The sequence below is a fragment of the Cyclopterus lumpus genome, chromosome 1, assembly GCF_009769545.1.
Source record: "Cyclopterus lumpus isolate fCycLum1 chromosome 1, fCycLum1.pri, whole genome shotgun sequence".
NCBI classification, from domain to species: Eukaryota; Metazoa; Chordata; class Actinopteri; order Perciformes; family Cyclopteridae; genus Cyclopterus; species Cyclopterus lumpus.
Window position 1 is genome coordinate 14,509,536 of NC_046966.1, and position 23,508 is coordinate 14,533,043.

The following is a 23,508-nucleotide window of genomic DNA, read 5'->3' on the forward strand; positions in this document are numbered from 1 at the left end:
TGCCCTGCGAGATCGTAGACTCTGCTACTGGTCAGTGTTGTGGCGCTTTGAGACAATGCACTTCCAGTTTAGTTATAGCCAATTTTGCAGTCCGATCACTAGTGATGGCGAGATGAAGCTTCCTGAAGCTGTGAAACTTTCCATCCAATTGGTTCACACATGGGCCGAAGCTTCATGATGCTTCATTTGCTCTACTGCGCCATCAAGTGGACAATAAATGCAAAACAGGCAGAGTGATTATAACGACACTATGACTTTGGTGTGTGTGTGAAACGTTGAATTGTATAAATGAACGAATGATGTTTGTGATCCCAATACATAAACTATGAACTTGTTAATATGGCGTCTGTCTTTATAATACAATGGTGAGGTGGTGGAAACAAATTGGGGAGACTGTGCTTATGTTACAACATTTTATTCATTTTTATTTAAAAATAGCAACATTTCCACAGTGCTGGGCTTCAGGCGGTTTCTTTTTTTAGAGACAATTTCACCTGCTTTTGAAAATACCCTTTCACAGGGCACAGATGAAGCTGGGTTAGAGAGAAAAGCAACAAAGAGTGTATACAAATTCGGATACACGTTTTTCCACCCTTCCCAATACTCTAGGGGGTTCTCCAATCTTCTGATGTTTGGTTCACCCAGGTACGCTTGGACCTCCACTGTTGCCTATGCATTGACATTTGGGGTCCTTGTTTGCAGGACTGTGGTGTCCAAACGACGCCACAGTTTGCTTCCCAAGACAGACAAACAGGCTGTAAGTGACTAAATACAATAACACAATTCGAAAGTATCCAGTATCCATTACCTTGAGTCACAGGCTGAGAAGCTTCTGATACCTGTGGTTCTGTTGACGATGACGAGGAGGAGGAGGAAGACGCACTGTTTCTTACACCAGTACATTCTGAAGTGAGCCTCTTCTCGGCATCTGCCGCTTTATTGGGGCTAAAGAAGCCTATCTTTTTAAACCTGAGATCGAGCAGTGTCGCCAGTGACATCACGCTCATTGATTGCAGCGTGGACAGCTTCTCCCTTAACTGTCTCCTCAGACTCTCAGCCATTGCTTTGGTCTCTGCAGTTTGGACAAGTCCCATTTCTTCCTCCAGTGTGTGGTGTAGCATAGATAAAAGAGGAATGACTTTTGAGCCAGACACTCTCTTCTCCTCTGACAGCTCAACTGTGGCGTCATTGAAAGGCGACAGCACTTTCAGACATTCTGCCATAATGTCATACTGTTCGGATGAGAGTGGCACAATGTCAGTCCGTAGACCTGCCAAAGCTGCTCCCACAGGTTCCCTGAGGTCATGCATACGTTGGAGCATGTGGTAGGTGCTGTTCCAGCGAGTATCCACCGCTTGGACTAGCTTCAGTGTTGGCCGGCCCAATTGCTCTTGCATCTGTGTTAGCCTCTCCTATAAGATTTGCCAACAAAATTGGATTAATTCAAGTGTCTGCAGCAATTTAAACAAAACAGCGTAATTTAGAATATTTCAATGAAATAAAGGAATTCACCTTTGCAGTGGTGCTGCTCTTGAAATAGCCCACTATCTTTTGAGAGTTTGCACGGATGTCAGACAACACAGTGTTTTGATCAAGAGCCTTTCTGATCAATAAATTCAAAGTATGCGCCACACAATTTGTGTGACGCAAACAAAGTTCCTTGGCACAAGCACCCATATTTGCTGTGCCATCTGTCACAAGGCAAGTAACTTTATTTGCAATGCCCCACTGTGACATAAGTTCTGCTTTGACTCTTGCCAAATTTGTAGCAGTATGTGCCTCGGGGAAATGCAGCACCCCTAAAACAACAGAATGCAAAGAGGTGCTTTCATCTATAAAATGGCATGTCACAGCCAGATAAGCATCAGTGTTGATAGAGGTCCACATATCTGATGTTAGACTAACAGCAGATGCCTTCGACACAATGGCTTTGGCTTTCTCCTTGGCTTCCTTATATCTTTTCTCCACCATAGCTTTCAAAGCCTAAAGGAAAGAAGAGAACACTCTTAAAATGGCACATATGGGAAAATAGGGTAAATGCTTCTTGTGCTCATATACACACCTGCCTAGTGGGGAGAACATAGGTAGGGTTGAAAGCTTTAACAAGCTTTCTGAACCCTTTATCCTCGACAATAGTGAAGGGCTGAGAATCCTCAATCACCATATTGACCAAGGCCTCATCCACATCAGTCTTCTTTCCTGATGACAAAAACAAATGCAGTATTCAATTAAAGATGTCATTAATTAATCACATTTAAAATATAAATGAATGTTGTCTAATACAAAACCAACCATGCAATTTTATGTTTGCTGTCTTATCATTGCATTGTAAAATCGCTTACCTGAGCTTGGTCCACCTTGGTTGGTCTCCTTGTTTTCATGCAGGGCTCTATAATGCCTCAGCATAGATGAGGTGTTATTGTTGTATCCAAGTTCTTTTGAACACAACAGACACTTCACCTTTTTAAAATACCAGAAATTAGAAGAAATACATTAGAACCAGGGATACACTGTGTTGTCACATTCATTTACAGTATATTACAATAGTTATTATTACTATATGCATAACTTACTTTATTAGGAGAGATATGCTCAAAATGTTCCCAGACAGGGGAACATCTCCTCTTTCTTGCTGGTTCCATCGCAAAAAAAGAAGTTTGATTACTTTGCAAACAAATGCGCAATAATAATTATGTCCCAAATGCACACAATGTGATCGGGGAATCCATTGCGTTTAGATGCCCCTTATATTTCGAATCGCGCGCCAAATACAAACCATTTTCCGAATCAGTCACGTAGTTCAGCAGGCTCGCGAGGCTTCGAACGTCATCACATACGTCATCAATACACGCCTTGATACGCGCTTCACAAAAATCTTCCTGGATTTCTCGACACACGCTTCGAAGCCTCGACACGAAAGGACACATCACTACCGATCACTGGTCCTAGTTTCCTGCCTGGTCAAGCCCTGCTGCTCTGCCCTAGAACTTTGCATTACTCGGTCTCCTCTGATCTCCCTCAGGCTCTGCACGAAAAGCTCTTTTCCCCTTATTCCTGTCGCCCACGTATCTGCACCTGGGTTCACCTGTTCTGCAGCCACATGTAACAATAAGACCTGCGTACCAACATGAATCCAGCAGATGCAACTTCTCCTCTAGATTCCCTCTACCAAGCCCTCGGTGACCAAGGCCTCATGCTCGGACAACACGGTCATATGCTGAAAGGCCTGTTAACTCAGGTAACGGGGTTGTCACAGACCTTGTTGAAGGTCTGCGACAACTCGCAGCCCGGAGCTCCCAACTTTCTCCTGGCCCTTCGCGGCCAGCCAGCAGCCCCTCTCCTCTGCCCCCAGAGCTCTTTGTCCCTGCTCCTGTGCCTTACGCTGGTGACTTCAGAGATTGCAGATAATTGTTGGTATTTGAGCAACAGCCCCATTTGTATGCCAAAACTCTTACCTGATGAGCTGCCTCAGGGGAGCTGTGCTTTCCTGGGCGTATGCGGTGTGGGAAAAACAGGGTTTCCCCTGCCTCAACTATTCCAGCTTCATGGAGGAGATGAACAAAGTCTTTGATCACCCCGACTACGCTGAGGCTTGTGCCAGAAGACTTTTCGCTCTCCGTCATGCTCCCGCAGTGTCGCCAAAATGGCAATTGCATTTCGCATCCTTGCTGCTGAGAGCGGCTGGAATGAGGAGGCCCTAAATGCCGTTAATGAGACCATTAAGGATGGGTTGGTGTCCAGTGATGAGCCCAGTGGGCTTGATGAACTTGTATCATTAGCCATCCGTGTTGACAACCGTTGGAGGGAAAGGGCAGGTAAGAGGGCATGCCCTACACCATGTGTCATGCCTCGTTCCGCTCTCCTGACTGCCTCTTCTCCCAAGTCTCTTCCAAAACGAGAACAAATGCATCTCAGCCGGCCCCCCTCTCTCACAAGAAGAAAGACAGCGGCGGATGATGTTGAGGAGTTGTCTGTATTGTGGCCAGGCTGGTCATTTTCTTTCCACCAAAAAAAAGAGGAGACTTGGCAGGAGTGGGCGATATACTACTTAGCCAAATGGCCTGCGCATCTCCCTCCAGATAAGACGGCACTCTAGGGAGTGAGCCCATTACCCTGCCCACTCTCATGGACTCGCCAACGAGAGTTTCATAGACCGAAAGGCTACTCTTACGGGTCTGACTGAGCTGTCCCTCAGGTACCCACCAAGAAAAGATCAGATTTCACATAATCCACTGTCTCCCTTGGTCCTTAATTAAAGTTGCACAACCCATAGTTTAACTGGCTCACAGGAGTTAACATCATGGAGCTCTTTGTCATGCAAACTGTTTATAGTCTGTTCTTGCCCTTGTTTTCTGGTCCTCAGTCCTTCTCAGAACCTCCAGACCTTTCATCATTCGCCCAGGAACCACGCCTTGTTGCTGCCTCCTCACCAACCATACAACCATCCTCCAGCCTGGAGCTCCTCCCAGTAGCCGGTGGTATAACCTTTCTTGTCCCAAACATGAGGCTATGGAGAAGTACATTCAGGACTTGTTCGTTGCTTCTCTACAGGATATTTTTCTAAAAGTTGAATCCAAAAGCATTGCCCATTCATTGTTAATTGTTCATTGGTCCTTTCAAAATGAAACCCTCGACTGAAAACTTCCGGCCTCTCTCAGGATCCACCCCACCTCCCATGTTTCTCCTTTTGCTGCAGCTCCTCTACCTCCCCAGGTCATCTGACATTCTGCCTCTCCTTTGTGGCTTGTGGACTTTGGGAAGGATCCAGGCCTGATGAATGCTGCTGGGGGCCGCACAGTCAGATTCCTGGACCATCCTCATGCAGAATTTCCACATCTTAAATCTGACGCCAGGGACATCATCTGTCATGCTAATTCCCCTATCCAGCACCCATCAAACCTATGCTCTGTAATAAAATCCCTTTTCACTTTGTTTCAGTTCCTTCCCTGTGGCTGCACCTGGTTTAACTTGTTCTGCAGGTCCCACAAAACCTGAAAAATAATGATTCGATCTGGTGACGATAGTGAAGTATTTAGCATCGAAAGAGCAAGGAGGATACATTTGTGACTCAAAAAGCTGCTGCCAAATTAATTATGATGTTCTATGTCTGCTTGATGTGTATTTGGGCAACTATTTTTCAGCACATTTACCTGAATAATGTTATAAAAGGGATAATATATGTATTGTGTATTCAGCTTGTTCTGGTGACGTAGAGTTGCCAATATTTGTATTAAACCAGCTTTAAATAACCCCATGGAAGGTTTATTGTTTTGTTTTTATTGCCTGCATTGTATTTGCCTTATTGCCTTTGACATATGCATAGTTATTGTATTGTTTGAAGAATTTATAGAAGCTTTATGCTACTTCCTCTCTAATAGGTAAATAAGACTTTTATTTTGAAAAGGTTAAAAGGAAACGCAGTTTTGTTTGGACGGATGCGCATTTAAATCTGCAAGAAAGTGTAATAGTTTAATGAACCCGTATGAGGCTAAAGCTCTTACGGTGGTGATAGTGTACACGTTTAATGAATGTATTGTGACCCAAAAGAAGAAAATAAAAGAGTAATTTCACCAGCAGTAAGTTTCATGCCACTTCATATACGGGGATCCGTTACACCAGCCTTGAAGTAGGACGTGAACAGAATGTGCTTATCCCACCTGTACATGCTATCCAAGTTCAGAATATGAGTTAAATACTTAATTATAAGCACCTTGTTCTGTGGGAAGCGTATGTGCGCCTGTGGCTCGGAGGTTAGAGCAGTTGAACCAGACTAACCTGAACCCAGCACATTGCTAATGCTTAGGGATGGGATAGATGTAGAGGCCACATTTCCTGTATGACAATTGTAATACAGTTTAAGTTAATCTATTATACTGCATAGTTTTGAAAAGAAAAACACCAACAGAGGATCTAACTGTTATGACACTGTTATTGCAAAGCCGTTGAGCAAACGTAGAGCAAAAAGCAGAAGAGGCACACAGATGTGTATCAGTTATGTACAATATGACTGCCGAAAGTCCTTGTAACGACTTGGTGACTCTAATGGAACTGCATGTCTACTATGCAGTATAGTAGGCTACACTCGTATCTACATAATATATGTGCTGTCAGGCAAATTCACAAATGTCCTCGAATGTTTTATTTTCAAACAATATAATAGTTTATCATACGTGCAACTTATATATTTCAGTGGCATCCTATCGCATGGTACACATTATGAATGTAACAAGCTGGCAGATGCTAATTTCAGCTACATCAGCGTCCGTATTGCTTTTTTATAAACGTGCGTCATATTCAGAGTTCCTAGTAATTGAATGTCCTGACTTCAATAGCCTCAAGGACTCCAGGGGCCTGCACTGGTAGTGTTGGCATGGTAACTACACTTTTTTTTGAATAAATGTATTTAGCGGTGAACGTCCATCACTCTCTCTCCGCTCTGACTCTGCCGGCATCCTTATTAAATTCCCATTAAGCTTTAATGAACTGAAGTCATCCATTTTGGTCAAAATACGAGCTCAAGCGCTGTGCACATGGATCAGCCTGTCCTCATATTTCATGTTGTGCTCTAAATCCATCCTGCTTATTCTGGAACTTCCTGGTGCAGTCGTTGATGAACAATTTCCTTTTTGACAGCTTTTTTTAGGACCTTCTGGTTCAGTGCAGCTCAGAATCCTCTGTTCAGGAACAAATAACAAAGCTGATAAATATTTTGAATTCACAGAGATGTGGTCTTTATTTATAGAATTTCTTTAAATGCCAACAGTTTCTGATTACTTTGCGGAAAATAAGATGTTACCTACTAAACATATAATTATGTTAATTAATAATGTGTTGCCTTTTCAGCCCCAACAAGCATGGCTTTTAGCTCTCAATTTCTGTCTGTTGTTTGGTCTGTTGGTCAGTCAGTCCACCACCTTGGTCCAGTCTGAAATATCTCAACTAACAGAGCTGCTATTGTGGTATAAAGTAGTTAACATGCTGGTTACATGTTAATTAATCACAAAATGATAATCCAATAATAATTCTGCATAGAGAGTACTTTGACTTTTGATACGTTAAGCATATTTTGCTTGTGGGACTGCTATATTTTTTATGAAAGCGGCTACAATCACACAATACAATATGTTAATATCAGATAGATCTCATGATTACTATGTGAAACTCTGCAGTTCCCCTCAGCTCAACGGACAGTCATTGCATCATAAAGTTCATTATTTTGGCTTTTCAGTTTGTAACTTTACTTATTTGGTTCACTGTTACCGCTCTCTAAAGCTTTGTCTTCTGCCGCAGATGGCTTTTTTCAGTGAATAAACTCACTGTGCTCCAAACAGCAGACAAACACAGTTAGCAACTGGCTGGTGGACATACTGTTGTGGAGTATTTCTCAGCATTAGAGACAAATATTTCTCTCAGGAGTTGATGGAGATCAAAACAGAGTTAACAACCTAAATGGCGATAACAATGTTGGTGTTGTATTCATAGCTTGTTTCTGCTGAATGCAGGGTTGGAGGGTATTCATTTACTGGATTTGGGTTATGATTATCTCTGTAGGTCACTGCCATGACAAAGCAAACCTCCTTCAACACTTACTAAAACAAGTTTATTGGGAGTCTGAGTCGCTTTAGGCTGTGGCCTTCATCGGCTCACAATAAGGTTGGTCTTCATACTATAAACTAATTATGGAGGTTTAACCCTTATACTGACATATCATTCTATTTGTATTTATTTTATCTTCTTCATCTCTTATCATACACAGCAGACTGCTTGGGTTTGACCTGCATGCTTCATAGAAGATGAACAAATAATAAAAAGGAGATTTTTGCATTTAAAAAACACCCTTGATCAAATAAAACAATGGCCTCTCCCTTTATCAGTTGCAGAAACTGTGAAACATGAAAGGTACAGCTGCAAAGAGGTGTGTGGAGATCACACGCAGTGAAAACTAACGGAAGACTGTAATCTAAGTGCAGTAAAAAGAACATTAACAACGACTTTAGATCATATAAATGATGTATGCAGAGTATTTGGGGATGAAGACTTTTGGTTTCTCTCCAGTGACAGAATGGAGGATGTGGTCAAACCAAGTACAAAAGTGGCAAACTGTTAAAGTGCTACAGCTAATTGGCTTGCAGAGCTTGCTGCTTTGTCAACCTAAGGAGTGCAACGTGTGATTATTGTCATTGCATGTCATTTGTCTGTCTGTCCTTGCTGAAAAGAAAATGTGAAGCGGTCACATAGACATTAAGGTACTAGTATTTGTTTTACAAGCACTATCACTGCATAAGTCCACAGCAAACCTGTTATCTTCTGTGAAATATTGACAGAATCTAATAGAATAAACACCAGTCCATAGAGTACCGCAGTCATTTCCCGAGCACCTATCGTACAAAGACTGGAGGTAAACCTTAACTTATCAGATAATTCTATGGCCGCCATATCATATCACATTTTATAGCAGCTCTAAAGATGGAGATGTAGAATAAGGATGGATTTTAATTAACCTTAACATTGGCTTGTTGCGGGGAAACTGAACCAACTTTTTCATCGACATTCTCACTTTGCAACCCATCTGCATGACATCTGATCAATTTTGACCTGGTGTGTAACAGCTGTTACAGAGTTCAATGGTTTATAATGTAAAATACATTTTAAAAACATCTTCCATCAAAAAAAGAGATCATCTTGGAGCACTACTGAATTTGTGGTGCAGTAATAATAGGGTCAGCCAGTTTCCATCATTTAGTGGGATAACATGAGCCAAATACTGGAGACAATGTTATATACAATATTGACTATATAATACCTTATATAATATATGTCAAGCGTTAGGACCTTTAGTACAACATCAGCAATTAAAGAAATCTGAGAGCTGCTGCAGTTTGCCTGTGGAGTCCCTAATATTCTCACTCCAACACATGGTCTGTGGTCTTTTGAAAGCTTGGTTTGATGAAAAACATTTGTCGGATTCATTCATTTGTTTATTGAATTTGACTGCCTTGCAGGATTCAACAGGGTGTTAGTATAGGCTTCTATGTTTTTGTATCCTGATTTGATTGTTCTGATAGCAGTTTTGCATTTAACCCTTAAAATGCCTAAATACTGAGCAGCTGGTTGGGTACAGGCTATGTCCTCCACTAAGTCAGCAGTAAACAAGGTGGTTGTCTAAAGTGTTTTTAAATCCGTTTGATTGAGCCATGCAGAGACTAAAAGTCTCTGCTGCTTCTATTTAGATGATTATCTTTTAAACTGTCTCTGGTGTAACTTTGATACTGTATACTGTACACACAAAATGAATAGTATAATTACTGTGACAATAGGGGCCTTCAAGCTATTCGGTCGTACATTCCCTGAAACATCAGTACTGTTCACTGACTGCTGTGGAATATCTTTTTGTGTCACTCCATTCTGAACATCGGCTCTGTTCTTAGACTTTGACTCCCTACGTTATGCAGAGGCCTTACATCAAAGCGTTCTCTCCCTTCTGTATGTATGTGAGAAGGTCTTATCTTTTCTCTCTGTTCAGATACATTAGTAAACTAGTCTCTTGGTGAAAGGAGGGACGATAAGACCACCCAAACCAGACTTACCTGTGCACAGGTGACAGAGGAGTTGGGTCACTCAATATCCCCTTAACAAAACATTGACCAGTACCGTTGTCCTTTTAACATCCCTAATTGCCCCCTTTTCCAAGCAAAAAGACACCTGCCCTAACCTCACCAGGACAGGATAATATCAACATTTATACATAACACCTTTTGGGTGATTTTTTTACGAGTGTAAGCAGAGTTGTTTGGAAAAACCTCATGCAACAAACTGCGTGAATCATTCCGACTTGGGCCTGACCCTTTGCGAACACATTTCCAAACAACTCTCCTAGTTGCATCAGTTACAGTTATATGCACAGCAGCCCAGTCAGAAAACCATTATAAAGACCAAAGTTACAACAAAGTGTACTTATTTTATGTATGGAACATATGGTTTACCACACGTTTTTATAAATAAAAAAAATATAGCATGATGCAACCACAGTATGATTAAAACGGTGCTTACAAATAGATTACGTTGCCCGTTTACCACACGTTTTTATAAATAAAAAAAATATAGCATGATGCAGCCACAGTATGATTAAAACGGTGCTTACAAATAGATTACGTTGCCCGTTTAAATAGCGTAAGTGCTTCCAAATTGTGTTTCGCCCACAGTTTTCCACGATCCCTATGTGCAGAGTAATGCCAGCAGATAGCAGGGAGCGCCGCTCATTCACTTCCAGGTGCAGTCCACAGCGGTCCAGTCACAATTCAACACGAACTGCTTTCGGCCTGATAAATGCGCATGCGCACTACGACTGACCCCTCCGGTTTTTGCGTGCGATGCCACGTTAGTAGCGGTAGTCACGAAATACCAGCTACTCGCCCAGCCTTAAACAACGACAAAAACCAGAACCAAGACCAGTGTCGCTGCCAACCCGTAGCCGACCGTGTCTCTAGCTCGCGTCCCACTGTCAAGAAGAATACTTGACGGCAACTATGTTTAAGTTTCTGCTCATCTGCACACTGGCTGTGGCCAGCAGAGCCGAGGTCGCCGAGGAAGAAGACGTCCTGGTGCTGAAGAAGAGTAACTTGGAAGAGGCTCTCAAGGCTCATCCCAACATATTGGTGGAATTCTGTGAGTAACCGGAGCAACAGAATCTCTCCGGCGGCCGTTGGTCGTCTTTAGCAGGCTCGTGCTAGCTAGCTAAATCCAGCCGGTTAGCATCAAACTTTGACACTTCTTCTGACAAGTCGCTGCGGTTAGTGGCCGACTTTCTGATATCGTGCTGAATTCTGCGTGAATGAGTGAATCTACTTCGTCTAGTTTACCACCAGCTATTTTCGCCGTTGTTCAAACCCGAGTACAAATGCAAAAGGGGAGCATTGTTTATCAGACTGCGTTTTCCCTTTATCGGACTGTTTCCCTGTAAATCTGAATAACGTTGACTAGCACCGAGTATCTTAAACATCTTAAATATCTTGACGAGGATAAGAAGCCTGGCACAGGGCACAACCCCCCCCCCCCAACTCGTCTCGCTACTAACGTTAAACATTTTGCAGCTTGAGTTGACCCGTTATGCTTATTTTACCTTCTACAGCGCCAGGGTGTGATAGGAAACCGCTGCTCATAGCAGCGCACCCTACTGCTTTATCGTCTTTTTCCATCGGGTTAAATAAAGCTGCAATAAAATAATCATTAACGCCAGAAGCTGAAGGGGTTATGCTAACTACGTGAACCAGTGAAGTGCGGGGCTATGGTGTTTTGATTGCCTTCTGTGGTTTCGCATCGTACGCTTCAGTTAGTGTGCAGGCCGGACGGTCTCGTTCAGTCATTTTCATGCCGTTTTCGACTTATTTTCACTCCTAATAGGATACGTTTTCGTGTCACAGCATATGTTTTATTAAACCACTTCTTCATAGCCTGCAGGCCCATCCCGCTATACTTTTGTCAGATTGTTGACTTGCTCACATTTTTATTTGACAAATCAGCGGGCCATTTAGAGATGGCCGTGGGGAGATTCACCAATGAGCTAAAGATGGGAGGGATGAAGGCTTTTTTTTCCCTCTTTTTTTGCCCACGTATTCGTCAACTGGGCGGGATCTTAGTGGGATGTGGAGCTAGGTTGACGTGTACTTAACAAAAGTTCATTTGTGCGTTTAAGTGGACTGGATTGGAACCATGACGTGTTTATGGTTGGTCAAGGATTCAAGGTGATGCAATGCAGGTTCATTTTATGTGACGTGTCATTTAGGTGATTATCTGTAGGTTCATTTTATGTGACGTGTCATTTAGGTGATTATCTGCAGGTTCATTTTATGTGACGTGTCATTTAGGTGATTATCTGTTTGGAATTTGTGTCCAGGCTTTTGCATCAGTAATGGATACCGTGGCTTACAATTTACACCGTAGCTATTCAATTATATCTCATTTTATGGTGGTTTGCTCCTGTCAAAAATGGTAACAAACTAACTTTGACAAAAAAAAAAAAAAAAAAGTTTTAACCGGGGCAATGCACAAAGGAAATGAACCTTGTATAAAACAAGGATGGGTATAATTAATGTACTGTTTAATTTTGTTGCATGCGTTACCTGGGCAGGTAGGTAGAATAAGGAAAAGGGCTGTAAATAATCTGTAAATAATATTGTGTATGTATAAAGTTTAGTTATCAAATGCCATAAGATAATATAACATGGCAATCACAAGTTCCCAGGGCCCAAGCTGACATCCTCAACACATTTTTTCTTTCCTGATCAGCAGTTCAAAATCTAATGACTTTAAGTTCCAATAGAATGCAATGAAGAAAAGCAGCAAGTTAACTATTAATAATTTATCAAAACAGTTGGTTAATAATTATTTCCATTGACCAATCAACAACAAACAATTATTTCCTCAACTATATTCTGCTTTGTATAAGCAGGACAAAGTCTTGGTCGAGAGATTGGGCTTCAAGTTATTCCGTGTTGTGTATGGAGGATCATTCAATTTGGTGATCATTTTTTATGACAATCACTCATTGGTGTTTCTTATTTGCCATGTTGCATTTAAAAAATAAAAAAAAATCTAAACCTGATGTTTTTTACAACAATATTATAATACTGCACTTAATTGTGTGTGCCAAAAATGATTAACTGTATATATCAGGTTTACTTATCAGCAACAATGCAAACATTTGTATATGTACACTGCTAAATTACCTCCTGACACACCTGCAGATGCTCCATGGTGTGGTCACTGCAAGGCCCTGGGTCCAGAGTTCGCCAAAGCCGCTGGCACACTGAAGGCAGAGGGTTCGGCGGTCCGCCTGGGTAAGGTGGACGCCACAGAGGAGACAGAGCTGGCCCAAGAGTACGGTGTCCGGGGATACCCCACCATCAAGTTCTTCAAGGGTGGAGAGAAGGAGTCACCCAAAGAGTACTCTGGTGAGCATTACTGTAATTTGTCTTTGTATGGACTCGCTTGCATGCAATTAATTACCTAAAAGTTAGTGTTGATGTGGTGTTTTCTATACTTGTATGTTAGATGCTTATGATGTGCTTATTCTCCCCAATTACATAAAATAACATATTTTTTTTCACACCGTGCAACTTAATGTAACCTTAATAAAGGAGGTTTTTTTTGTTTTTTTTCACAAAGTGATGTAACCCTGAGTAATTCCTGTCATAGGAAAGTGAGCAAATATTATTTCAGAATGTAATCTCATGAGAGGCTTCATAGATGCCATAAATAATCTGTTCTTACAACTGAAGACAAGCCCTATTGACTTTCTCCATCATGGTAATATGATCAGAAGCATAAACGGCAAGTTAGCCAATCAGCTTTGAGCAACACGACTGAGACAGAATGTGGGTTGGGCCTTCCCTGCACATTCACCTCATGCTGACTGAGCCATTAGAGATGTGCAGTTCTTCACGTTGCCTGTTCTCTGCTGGCCTGGGCCAGGCTAAGTTTGGAAAGGAGGGGAGAGTAGGTTGGGAAGTCTTTTCTTGTTTTTTATATGTGGAAATTAATGGCACAAAGCCTCACAGTACCACTCCAAGACTGTTATGTATCACTTGATCCACATGTTTCTTAGTAGAATTGCTACTATGTTGCATCACCAGTTCAGTCAGACAGCCAAGTCTATCGTAAGTCCAGTTTAATTGCAACAGTCTTACGCCAAAGAAAGGTAGGCATGTTTTGGCAACCTCACAAAGTTGGCATACTTATTTAAATTTTTTTTATAATTCACTCATGGTGCTTGGAAAACAAATGAGCAGTGTTGTGTATTGCCATCTGAGGTTTTCAGAAATGCAGAAGTGGTCTGTTTTTGCTGTTGACATATTTTCAATTTCCGAAAGCACATTAACTTTCATGCTAGAAAAGGGTGTCTCTGTGCCTGCACATCTTCAGTTTGACCACAGTATAAGCAGTGTAAGTTTACATAAACATCTGCACCCCTGAGGCATTGCAGTATTGAAGTTGAGGTTAGATATATCCAGATCTGTCTCTTTGGTCTGTTCAACAGCTAAGAAAGCCGTATCCTACTTTCCTGATAAGCATGGAGCTGATTACATTGTCGTGCATATTTATTTCAATCATTAAAGTTAAGCATTTGACTTGTGGCTTTTAACAAGTCTTTGCATACAGAAGTGCTTAAGTTATTGTGTTCTGTTGTGTTGCAGCTGGCAGACAGGCAGATGACATCGTCAACTGGCTGAAGAAGCGCACTGGCCCGGCCGTCGACACCCTCGCCGAAGTTACTGAGGCAGAGTCTCTGATCGCTGACAATGAGGTGGCAGTCATCGGATTCTTTAAGGTGATATTCTGAGCTCTCATCTAAACATAAGTAAATCTTGTAGTTTTTTTCCTGATGTATACATATCTTTTATTCAGATCTTTTAATGCTTGATATAATACGGCTACCTTTCCATGTGCATACAGCATGATAACTCAAAAAGAATTGCTCAGTTTATTGTTTGGCATTGCCAACGTCTAGCTTTGTTGCTTTGTCACATCAAAAGCAAAATTAGAACATTTTGGACTATTCAGTATCTTCATTATTTAAATATATTTGTAACATAATCTTTCCTTTTATGCTTTTGTTGCTTTGAACACATGGAAAGAGAATAGTGCAGGTTAAATTTTTCTAAGTTTTAAAAATGGAGAAATCAATGTCTTAAGGGAATTTGTTTATGTTTCTGTAGGATGCCAACTCTGCCGACGCTAAGGCCTACGAAAAAGCTGCTGAAACCACAGACGACATTCCTTTCGCCATTACCAGTGACGATGCTATTTTCTCCAAGTACGAGGTGTCCAAGGACAGCGTTATCCTCTTCAAGAAGGTGACTTCATGTTCTTAAGTTAATTTCTTCTTTGTTCCCTGATCATTTTGTTGATCTCTTTGTGACACAAAAGATGCTTCCAGCATAAAACTAACACAAATATGACATCAACAAACATATGAACACATTGTGGTTACATGACATTTCTCGAGCTTCAAATTCCTTATTGGTTGACTTGTGATTACTGAGTGTTCACCCACTGCTCCAGTTCTGGTCACATTATATTGTAAATGGGTTATTCGTGGCCTTGCATCAGCTTATGAAACAGTCACATGTGAAAGTGTTTACAGACTGCTGGAGACACTTCAGTGTTTTTGATCAACACTCCGGTAATGTGATGCTGTCAACCTCACAGTATCCACTCTCCATTGCTGATCTCTTGTCTAAGGTGCCTCAGCATTTTAGATGTGCGCCTGCCTTTGGGGCTGTTGCTCGACCTCAGCATGTTGAGCCAATGGTTAATTTATTATTAAGAGCTGTATTGGGTTATGTGTTTAAGTTGTGTCATTGGCTCTGAGCAAAGACTGAATGAATGACATCTGTGTGCTATATGTTGAGCCTAAATAAGCATCTTTCCTTCTTCCCATGTTGTAGCCTAATGGAATTTACACTGCCATTGTCTGGCCTCTGATCCATGTTGGTAACCCTACCTTGACAAGAGACACCGCTGACATGTGGTGTTGTCTCCATTTAGGCAAACTCTCCCAAAGCAGGGACTTAGTCACAATAAACAGCTGGGGTCTTTCACTTGTTTATTGCAACAGGGTTTGAGGCTTAAGTTTCATAGCCTCGGCCAGTGCCCGCAAGGCTGGCGGCGTGCCACTGGCCAAATGTCCCTTTTCCTATTGTATGCCAGTAAGGGTTGCTCGGCACAGCGGTAACACTGCTATTTTTAACACTTAATAAAAGTCTATTTGGGCTCCTGGCTCTTGTCAGTTGGGGGTTACCAAGGGATATTAAAGTGGTTTGTTTGGTAAATCTCTGTTTGGTGTTGGGTGACTAAGTGGGTTGATTATGTCAATCTAAATGTTTCCATGTTTTCTTTACAGTTTGATGAAGGGCGCAATACCTTTGATGGAGAGCTGACCAAAGAAAACCTTCTTGCTTTTGTCAAGTCCAACCAGCTGCCTCTGGTTATCGAGTTCACAGAGCAGGTAGTCACTGGGGACATCAACATGACCATTTACATCTCTTTTCCACACTGCACACTAATGTACATAACAATAACACGTTTAATGACACGTGTCAATCTTTTGTATTTCTGTTGTCTGCAGACCGCCCCTAAAATCTTCGGAGGAGAAATCAAGTCCCACATTCTCATGTTTCTGCCCAAAACTGCTCCAGACTTCCAGGACAAAATGGACCAGTTTAAGAAAGCTGCAGAAGGATTCAAGGGTCAGGTAGGTGAACAGTCCCAACCCACTTGTATTTAATTTGTAAGTAATGTATACAGAATGCACCACTTAGCCAAGATATTTCTAATGAGCAGTGAAGAAGGTATGAATTATTAACCACCTCCATCTCCCGTGTCCAGATCCTGTTCATTTTCATCGACAGTGATGTGGACGACAACCAGCGCATCCTGGAGTTCTTCGGCCTGAAGAAGGAGGAATGCCCTGCCATCCGCCTCATCACCCTGGAGGATGAGATGACCAAGTACAGGCCTGAGAGTGAAACCATCACAGCAGAGGCCATCATTGGTTTCTGCAAACTGTTCATTGAGGGCAAACTCAAGGTAATGAGAGAGAGAGAGAGAGAGAGAGAGAGAGAGAGAGAGAGAATTAATACAGAGTGAGAATTAATACAGAGTTTTTTCTTCTCTCACAGCCCCACCTCATGAGTCAAGACATCCCTGAAGACTGGGACAATACCCCTGTCAAGATTTTGGTCGGCAAGAACTTTGAGGAGATCGCCTTCCATCCTTCTAAGAATGTCTTTATTGAATTCTGTAAGATCCTCGTCATTATTATTTTCGCAGTCCAAGCTCAGTTGCTCATAGATGGGAAAAATGGCAGCGCTTCAACGTCTTGCCATTCCTCCTTTACTCCATGCTAGGTCCTTTTTTTAAATACCAAGAGTAAATTTTAGGGGCTTATTCGCAGTCCACTCTCTGCAAATTAATTTGTAACCAGACACATGAGTTGAAAAGATTTGGTTAAATATAGCGGCTGGATTTTCTTTTAACTGCGATCCACATCCAAATTTGCACTATTTTTGGAAGAATTTTCCATCGCTGGCTGTTAAACAATTGCACTGCAGGGTAGGCCTGTGTTCCCTGACATGTGAGGAGGGGGGAGCTGGGCTCATGAAGCTGAGGCTGCATGTCACATGTTCATAGTTTGCCTCCATCCAGCTGTACATTGCAGCAGGATATGCAGCCCTGAAATCGGCTTCCAGACACCCTTTTGACCAGAGCTTGTTTTATGACATGATATTGCATTAAAATGTCTTCACCTTTCAATATGAAAATGAGCTCAAGCTAATCCACATGTACTGGATATTTTGTCTGAAATGATTATCAACCCAACTACTTTTTTGTGGTATTCCAGATGCACCTTGGTGTGGACACTGCAAACAGCTGACGCCCATCTGGGAGAAGCTGGGAGAGAAGTATAAGGACAGTGCTGACATCATCGTGGCTAAGATGGACTCCACAGCCAATGAGATCGAGTCCGTCAAAGTCCACAGCTTCCCCACTCTTAAGTTCTTCCCTGCAGGAGATGAGCGCATAGTGAGTGTTACTAAATGTCTCGACAAAAATTTGTTTGTTACATTTGATCCACAAGTGGGGGGAGAGGGAGAGAATATCCTTCTATCACCTTTCCACCCGGAATAATTGTGTTAATTTTCTTATTCATGACATGACTTTGCAATTGTGAGTTGTATTGGTCCGGGTGATTATTTGGATCCCAAATTATTCACAAGCATCCTTGGTGCCTCTTTATTTAGCAGCGTTAACCGTGTGTAGAAACCTGAGCTTGCACCAAAATGTTGGTGTATAGTTCATTAGATTGCTGAACCGGCTTCCAAAGCACCCCCTCATTATCAGGCTTTCAAGTGCCAGCTTTAAGTTTAGCAATCTTAAATTGGTGGTATATGTTGGGGCCATCTCATAGTAAGTCTGAGGTTTAGCCCATGACCCTACTTGGACGCGATCTTAGACATTTATCAGAAATATGTTTGATCTCTGATCAATAGGTGATTGATTATAACGGGGAGAGAACACTTGAAGGCTTCACCAAGTTCCTTGAGAGTGGCGGTAAGGAGGGCGGTGCCCCTGCAGGAGACGACGATGACGATCTGGACGCAGAGGTAAGATCACAACTGAGAGATTCATTCACACACTTTGCAAAAGCAGTGCAGTTAAAGCATAGTTGTAGCCTTATAAAAAAAGACTCTTGAAAGAAGCTGCCTTAGTTTAATGACAAGCTCGTTGAAAATGACATAAAAGAAGCAGTTTGCTCAAACAAAACACTACTTTTGTATGCCGTGCTCATTTGTACTGTGTAATGACTTCTGACAAATATGTTCATAAAGCTTGGTATAGTTTATATACTGATAACTAAAACCAGTGGGGACATTTTCATATTGAGGAGGTAGCCATATATGAGAGAAACTGGAGATGCCCGGGACTAAAACAAGAACAGCTGCCACATTAAAAGAGTAACTGCAGTATGAGGATTTAGAATCATGAATGATTTTATTACTTAAACTGTTGCACTTACTTTGTTTACTGCTGCACCTGTTTGTTTACAATAATCAGGGTTCCTACCTATTTTAGCATAGCACATGGCTAGTTGTTTATGTAACTAGCAAAGGCTGTACAAAACGCTACAAATTAAATCACTGGCGTTGGCGTCGGTACGTCAGCTTTTTCGACTTCCAACTAACATTGACTAGTTATATTTTAATCTTTCATCATTCGGTGCATTAGCTGCTTAATTCCTTATTGTGGTCAGTCTTGGTCTGGATTAGACCAGACTACCGTACGATTTTGAAGATGTCAAATGATTTAACATTGAGCTTCCTTTTCCCATTTGGATTCCTGAGCCAATGAGGCTTTATATTTGGGATTGTAAAGCCAGCCCTCAGAACTTAATTAATTCAGACCACACTCCGATCCAGAAAGTTGGATGACGTTCTACAGTCAACCATCTTGTAGCTCTGCGTATGAGTGCACATTCAGCTGCAATCATACGTCTTGCTCTTTCTGGCCCGCAGTCTCTCGCACAGTGGTCAACATCTTGACCTGAATTTTATATTTAATAGAAAAAAATAGAATAGGGGCAGAAAATATACCCACAATATATCAGAAAACTTGCTGCGTATCAACTAAAATATGGGCTCATTTTAATGGCTGGGGCATAGTTATTTTTCATATTTTGCCCTTATTTGGAGTCGAGGATTAATCAACGGATTAAAAGTTTACTTCATCAGTTCCAGGTGCACTGGGGTACCCAGATGTCACTTTAGAACTGACCCACATACCTTTTTTGAGAGGGAAATGGCATAACAGAACTAAAGCAAGCATTATAAGATCTCAGGTTTGAATAATACAGTTTTTTTTTTAGAAAATGTGCCAGTGATGGCACCTTTCTGAAACCTACCCTAGGTACAAACATACTTATCAGATCACCATATCTTTGTTAAAGATGGAGAGGATGCTCCTCCCAGACCTTTCTGTCTGCTACAACTCTTTTGCATCCAGTGCATATTGGGGTGGGGGGGGCTTTTTTACTCGGAGCTTTCCACTCTACTATTGCCACTACACCCCTTTCTCAGAAGTCTAATTGCAGCCCAGCTGAATGCAGTGAACTGATGCCTTCTGCAGCTGTCATAGCTTTTTACTGGGTGGCACGTGCAGTGCTGCCCAGTGCCTTCTTGTAGCCGACTTATCTCCTTACCCACCTGTCCTCAGACTAGACATAAAGGAATGGTTGTGCAAAATGGAAGATGTCATCTATGTGCCGAGCTGTCATTGTGAGTTGATCATGTTCACATTCTGCTGATGGCTGAATGATTTTGATTTGTTTAGCAACTCCATGCTACCATGAAAACATTGTAATGTAGTCATTACAGTCGGTTGTTTGGCGTTTACATTTTACATATTGTGCTGCATGCATTTCTAGTTTAAGGTGCATTGGCACATTTATGACTGCTGCCTTTTTAGTAGTCATCAACGACTCTCAAAAATTTCTCAATTTAATTTGAGGAGATGTATCGTATTTTTTTCACCCATTAACAGTTCTCGTCAAAAAGGTCCCAGATACAACCTGTAAACCAATGCAGGTGGGACCCAACTAGTCTCTGTGATGCCGTTTACAATCGATTATATTGAACCCAGCAGGTTTGTCTGAGCTGGTCTACAACAATGCAGTGTCGACAAACAATTTTGACTATTTCGTAAAACCCCTCATGTGCATTCACTAAGTAGACCTGCATGCATGACATATTTTGAGATTCATTCTTAATCAATGGCCTTCTCCTCCTCTGCTCTCCAGGATTTGGATGATGTGGACGAAGGACAGGACACGGCCTCTGATGGTGAGGACGATGAACATGACGAGTTGTAAGAGCTGGCAGAAGTGAGCGAGAGAGAGGAGACAAGTCGAGTCCCGCCCCAACCCTTCCAACCAGTCACCTTCCCTGTCCTGTGAACATTAATACTTTCCCTTAAACTGCCTCTCAGTCAGTCAGCCTGCCTGCTGGCCAGCCCGCCAGTTGGTCAGTCAGTCCATCGGTGGCGTGGCAGGGCCTTTTTGCCAGCCACATTTCCAAACCTTGCAACTTCTGGCCAGACTTGTCTTGTCTCACCTTGGGGACTCTGTGGAACAGCGCAGCACCTCTATGGGAGACCTCAATGCCTTCTCTACAAAGCTCCACATCAGCTGTTTGCCTTGTATATTTTAAACCAAATGTAAAAATGGCATTGAGATACAGTTTTCAAAAAAAATTTCAGTTGACTTTACTCCCCTCTTAAAGAGAAAAAAAGCCTTGTCATTGTTCAGTATGAGCTAACCTGTTGTAACCTGTATTTTTAGGTAAGGGGGGGCTGCCAATGTTTTTTTCCCTCAGATGAAAATCCAGAGGATTTGTGTGGTTGTTGGCAAGGACTAATCTCTCAGGGGACATGGGGCCATCCTAATAGATGTGTTTATTTCTCAATGTCTTCACTAAGATAAACCCCACAGAGCTTGTCCGGTGTAGCACAAAGGACCCACCCCCATATGTAGCTGAGACCAATTATTTTCCTTCTTGTGGTGGGGAGAACTCTACTTTGTTTTCATTTCTTCATTACCAAATAATTTCTCAGTTCAGTCTCCTCATTTAAGCACGGCTACTGACTTTTTCTAAAGGAACAGAGGTTAACTTTTTTAGGGAAAATCCCATTTTATTTAATTGCTTTCACTGAGTTTTTCCTTTTTTTATTTTATTTAGGACTGTTTTTAATGGTGTACCATTGTGCCCAGCTGTAGCCAGCTGGCCCTGTTGGTGCAGAGTTGACCCTCGGACACACTCTCAGACCTGGGATGTTTTTTTGAGCCAGTTCTGATAGGTTGCACTGCATTCATGCCTAATCAGAGATTCACTGTGGTTGCTAAAACGGACAGAGATTGGTCCAGTTTACTGGTCGGGTTGGTTTGAGAGAAGTGTCTCTTTATATCTGAAGTGGGAGGGAACAATTGCACAGCCCCACTCCTCACCTGTACCTCCTTTGGCTCTACCCAACACCCTTGTTGCCACAGCAGTGCGAGTGTGAAAAGTGTGCTGTTTAAATGTATGGGAATTGTGCGAGTTGAATGACTAGTTCATAGTGTGTGTGTGTGTGGCAGGGAGGCTTGAGTAGAGCAAGGTGATGGGGTTTCACAGCTACAGTGGTGCGGGAAACTAAATATAGCATTCCATCATATCCAAATTGATGTGGGAAAATGGGAAATGGTGGCCAATAAACAAATAAAAAAAATTGGAAAAAATATAATTGTCTTCAGTTCTGTTTTTATTTTTACTGAAGTGCACCTTGACATTGACGACTGCATTATTTTGTGTGTATAACATTACATTACATTACATGTCATTTAGCTGACGCTTTTATCCAAAGCGACTTACAATAAGTGCATTAAACCGTGAGTCCAAACTCAGAACAACAAGAATCAAGCAAGTACAATTTCTTCAATAAAGTTAAACTACAAAGTACTATCCGTAAGTGCTACTAAAGTGCTATCGGTAAGGGACATTTAAGTGCTACTACGGCATTTAAGTGCTACCTATTCAAGGTATAGTCGAAAAAGATGTGTTTTTAGTTTGCGACGGAAGATGTAGAGACTTTCTGCTGTCCTAATGTCAATGGGAAGCTCATTCCACCAATGAGGAGCCAGCACAGCAAACAGTCGTGATTTTGTTGAGTGTTTAGCTCGAAGTGAAGGAGCTACAAGCAGATTGGCAGAAGCCGAGCGAAGTGAACGGGCTGGGGTGTACGGTTTGACCATGTCCTGGATGTAGACTGGACCCGATCTGTTCGCAGTACGGTACGCAAGTACCAATGTTTTGAAGCGGATGCGGGCGGCCACCGGTAACCAGTGAAGGTCGCGGAGGAGCGGAGTAGTGTGGGTAAATTTCGGTCGGTTGAAGACCAGTCGAGCAGCTGCATTCTGGATGAGCTGTAGAGGTCGAATGGCATTAGCAGGTAGACCTGCCAAGAGGGAGTTGCAATAGTCCAGCTGTGAGATGACCAGAGCCTGGACCAGAACCTGTGCCGCCTTCTGAGTGAGAAGGGGTCGTATTCTCCTGATGTTGTACAGCATGTACCTACAGGAGCGTGTTATTGCGGCAATGTTGGCAGTCAGGGAGAGTTGACTGTCGAGCGTCACTCCGAGGTTCCTGGCAGTCGGAGTCGGAACCAGCACTGAGTTGTTGAAGTTAATAGTTAGGTCGTGGGTGGGAGAGCATTTTCCTGGAAGGAGGAGAAGTTCAGTCTTGTCCGGGTTAATTTTCAGGTGGTGTGCGGACATCCACTGAGAGATGTCGGTCAGACAGGCAGAGATTCGTGCTGCTACCCTTGTTTCAGATTGGGGAAACGAGAGGATCAGTTGGGTGTCGTCAGCATAGCTGTGGTAGGTGAAGCCATGCGAGCGAATGACAGAGCCAAGAGAGTTGGTGTACAGAGAGAAGAGAAGAGGACCAAGGACTGAACCCTGAGGGACCCCAGTAGTCAGAGGACAAGGCTCAGACACAGATCCTCTCCAGGTTACCCGGTAAGAGCGGTCGGTGAGGTAGGATGAGAAGAGTGAGAGCGCGGTGCCAGAGATACCCAGGTCCTGGAGGGAGGACAAGAGGATCTGGTGGTTCACTGTGTCAAAGGCAGCGGAAAGGTCTAGAAGGATGAGGACAGAGGAGAGAGAGGCTGCTCTAGCAGTGTGAAGCTGCTCAGAGACAGCAAGGAGGGCAGTCTCTGTTGAGTGGCCTGTCTTGAATCCAGACTGGTGGGGGTCTAGAAGGTTGTTACAGTGAAGAAAGGAGGAGACTTGGTTAAAGATAGCTCGCTCTAGAGTTTTGGAGAGGAAGGGAAGGAGAGAGACAGGTCTGTAGTTGTTGACTTCAGATGGGTCGAGAGAGGGTTTCTTCAGGAGAGGGTTGACTCTTGCCTCCTTCAGAGAGT

General features: G+C 42.5%; 1 protein-coding gene across 2 annotated transcripts; it reads left to right on the forward strand.

Moving 5' to 3' along the window:
- Window positions 1-10,189: 10,189 nt before the first annotated feature.
- Window positions 10,190-21,816, forward strand: p4hb (prolyl 4-hydroxylase, beta polypeptide). 2 transcript variants are annotated; one of them, XM_034548738.1, is made up of 11 exons: window positions 10,190-10,665; window positions 12,744-12,950; window positions 14,193-14,326; window positions 14,715-14,852; window positions 15,902-16,006; window positions 16,127-16,252; window positions 16,387-16,587; window positions 16,680-16,800; window positions 17,402-17,583; window positions 18,051-18,164; window positions 20,354-21,816. In XM_034548738.1, exons 1-11 carry the CDS (start codon window positions 10,527-10,529, stop codon window positions 20,423-20,425), a joined length of 1,539 nt encoding a protein of 512 aa, XP_034404629.1. In that variant the 5' UTR covers window positions 10,190-10,526; the 3' UTR covers window positions 20,426-21,816. The 2 variants fall into 2 exon arrangements, with proteins under 2 accessions (XP_034404629.1, XP_034404708.1); XM_034548817.1 differs by lacking the exons at window positions 10,190-10,665; window positions 12,744-12,950 and adding an exon at window positions 13,357-13,498 and having other exon boundaries at window positions 20,354-21,769.
- Window positions 21,817-23,508: the final 1,692 nt, after the last annotated feature.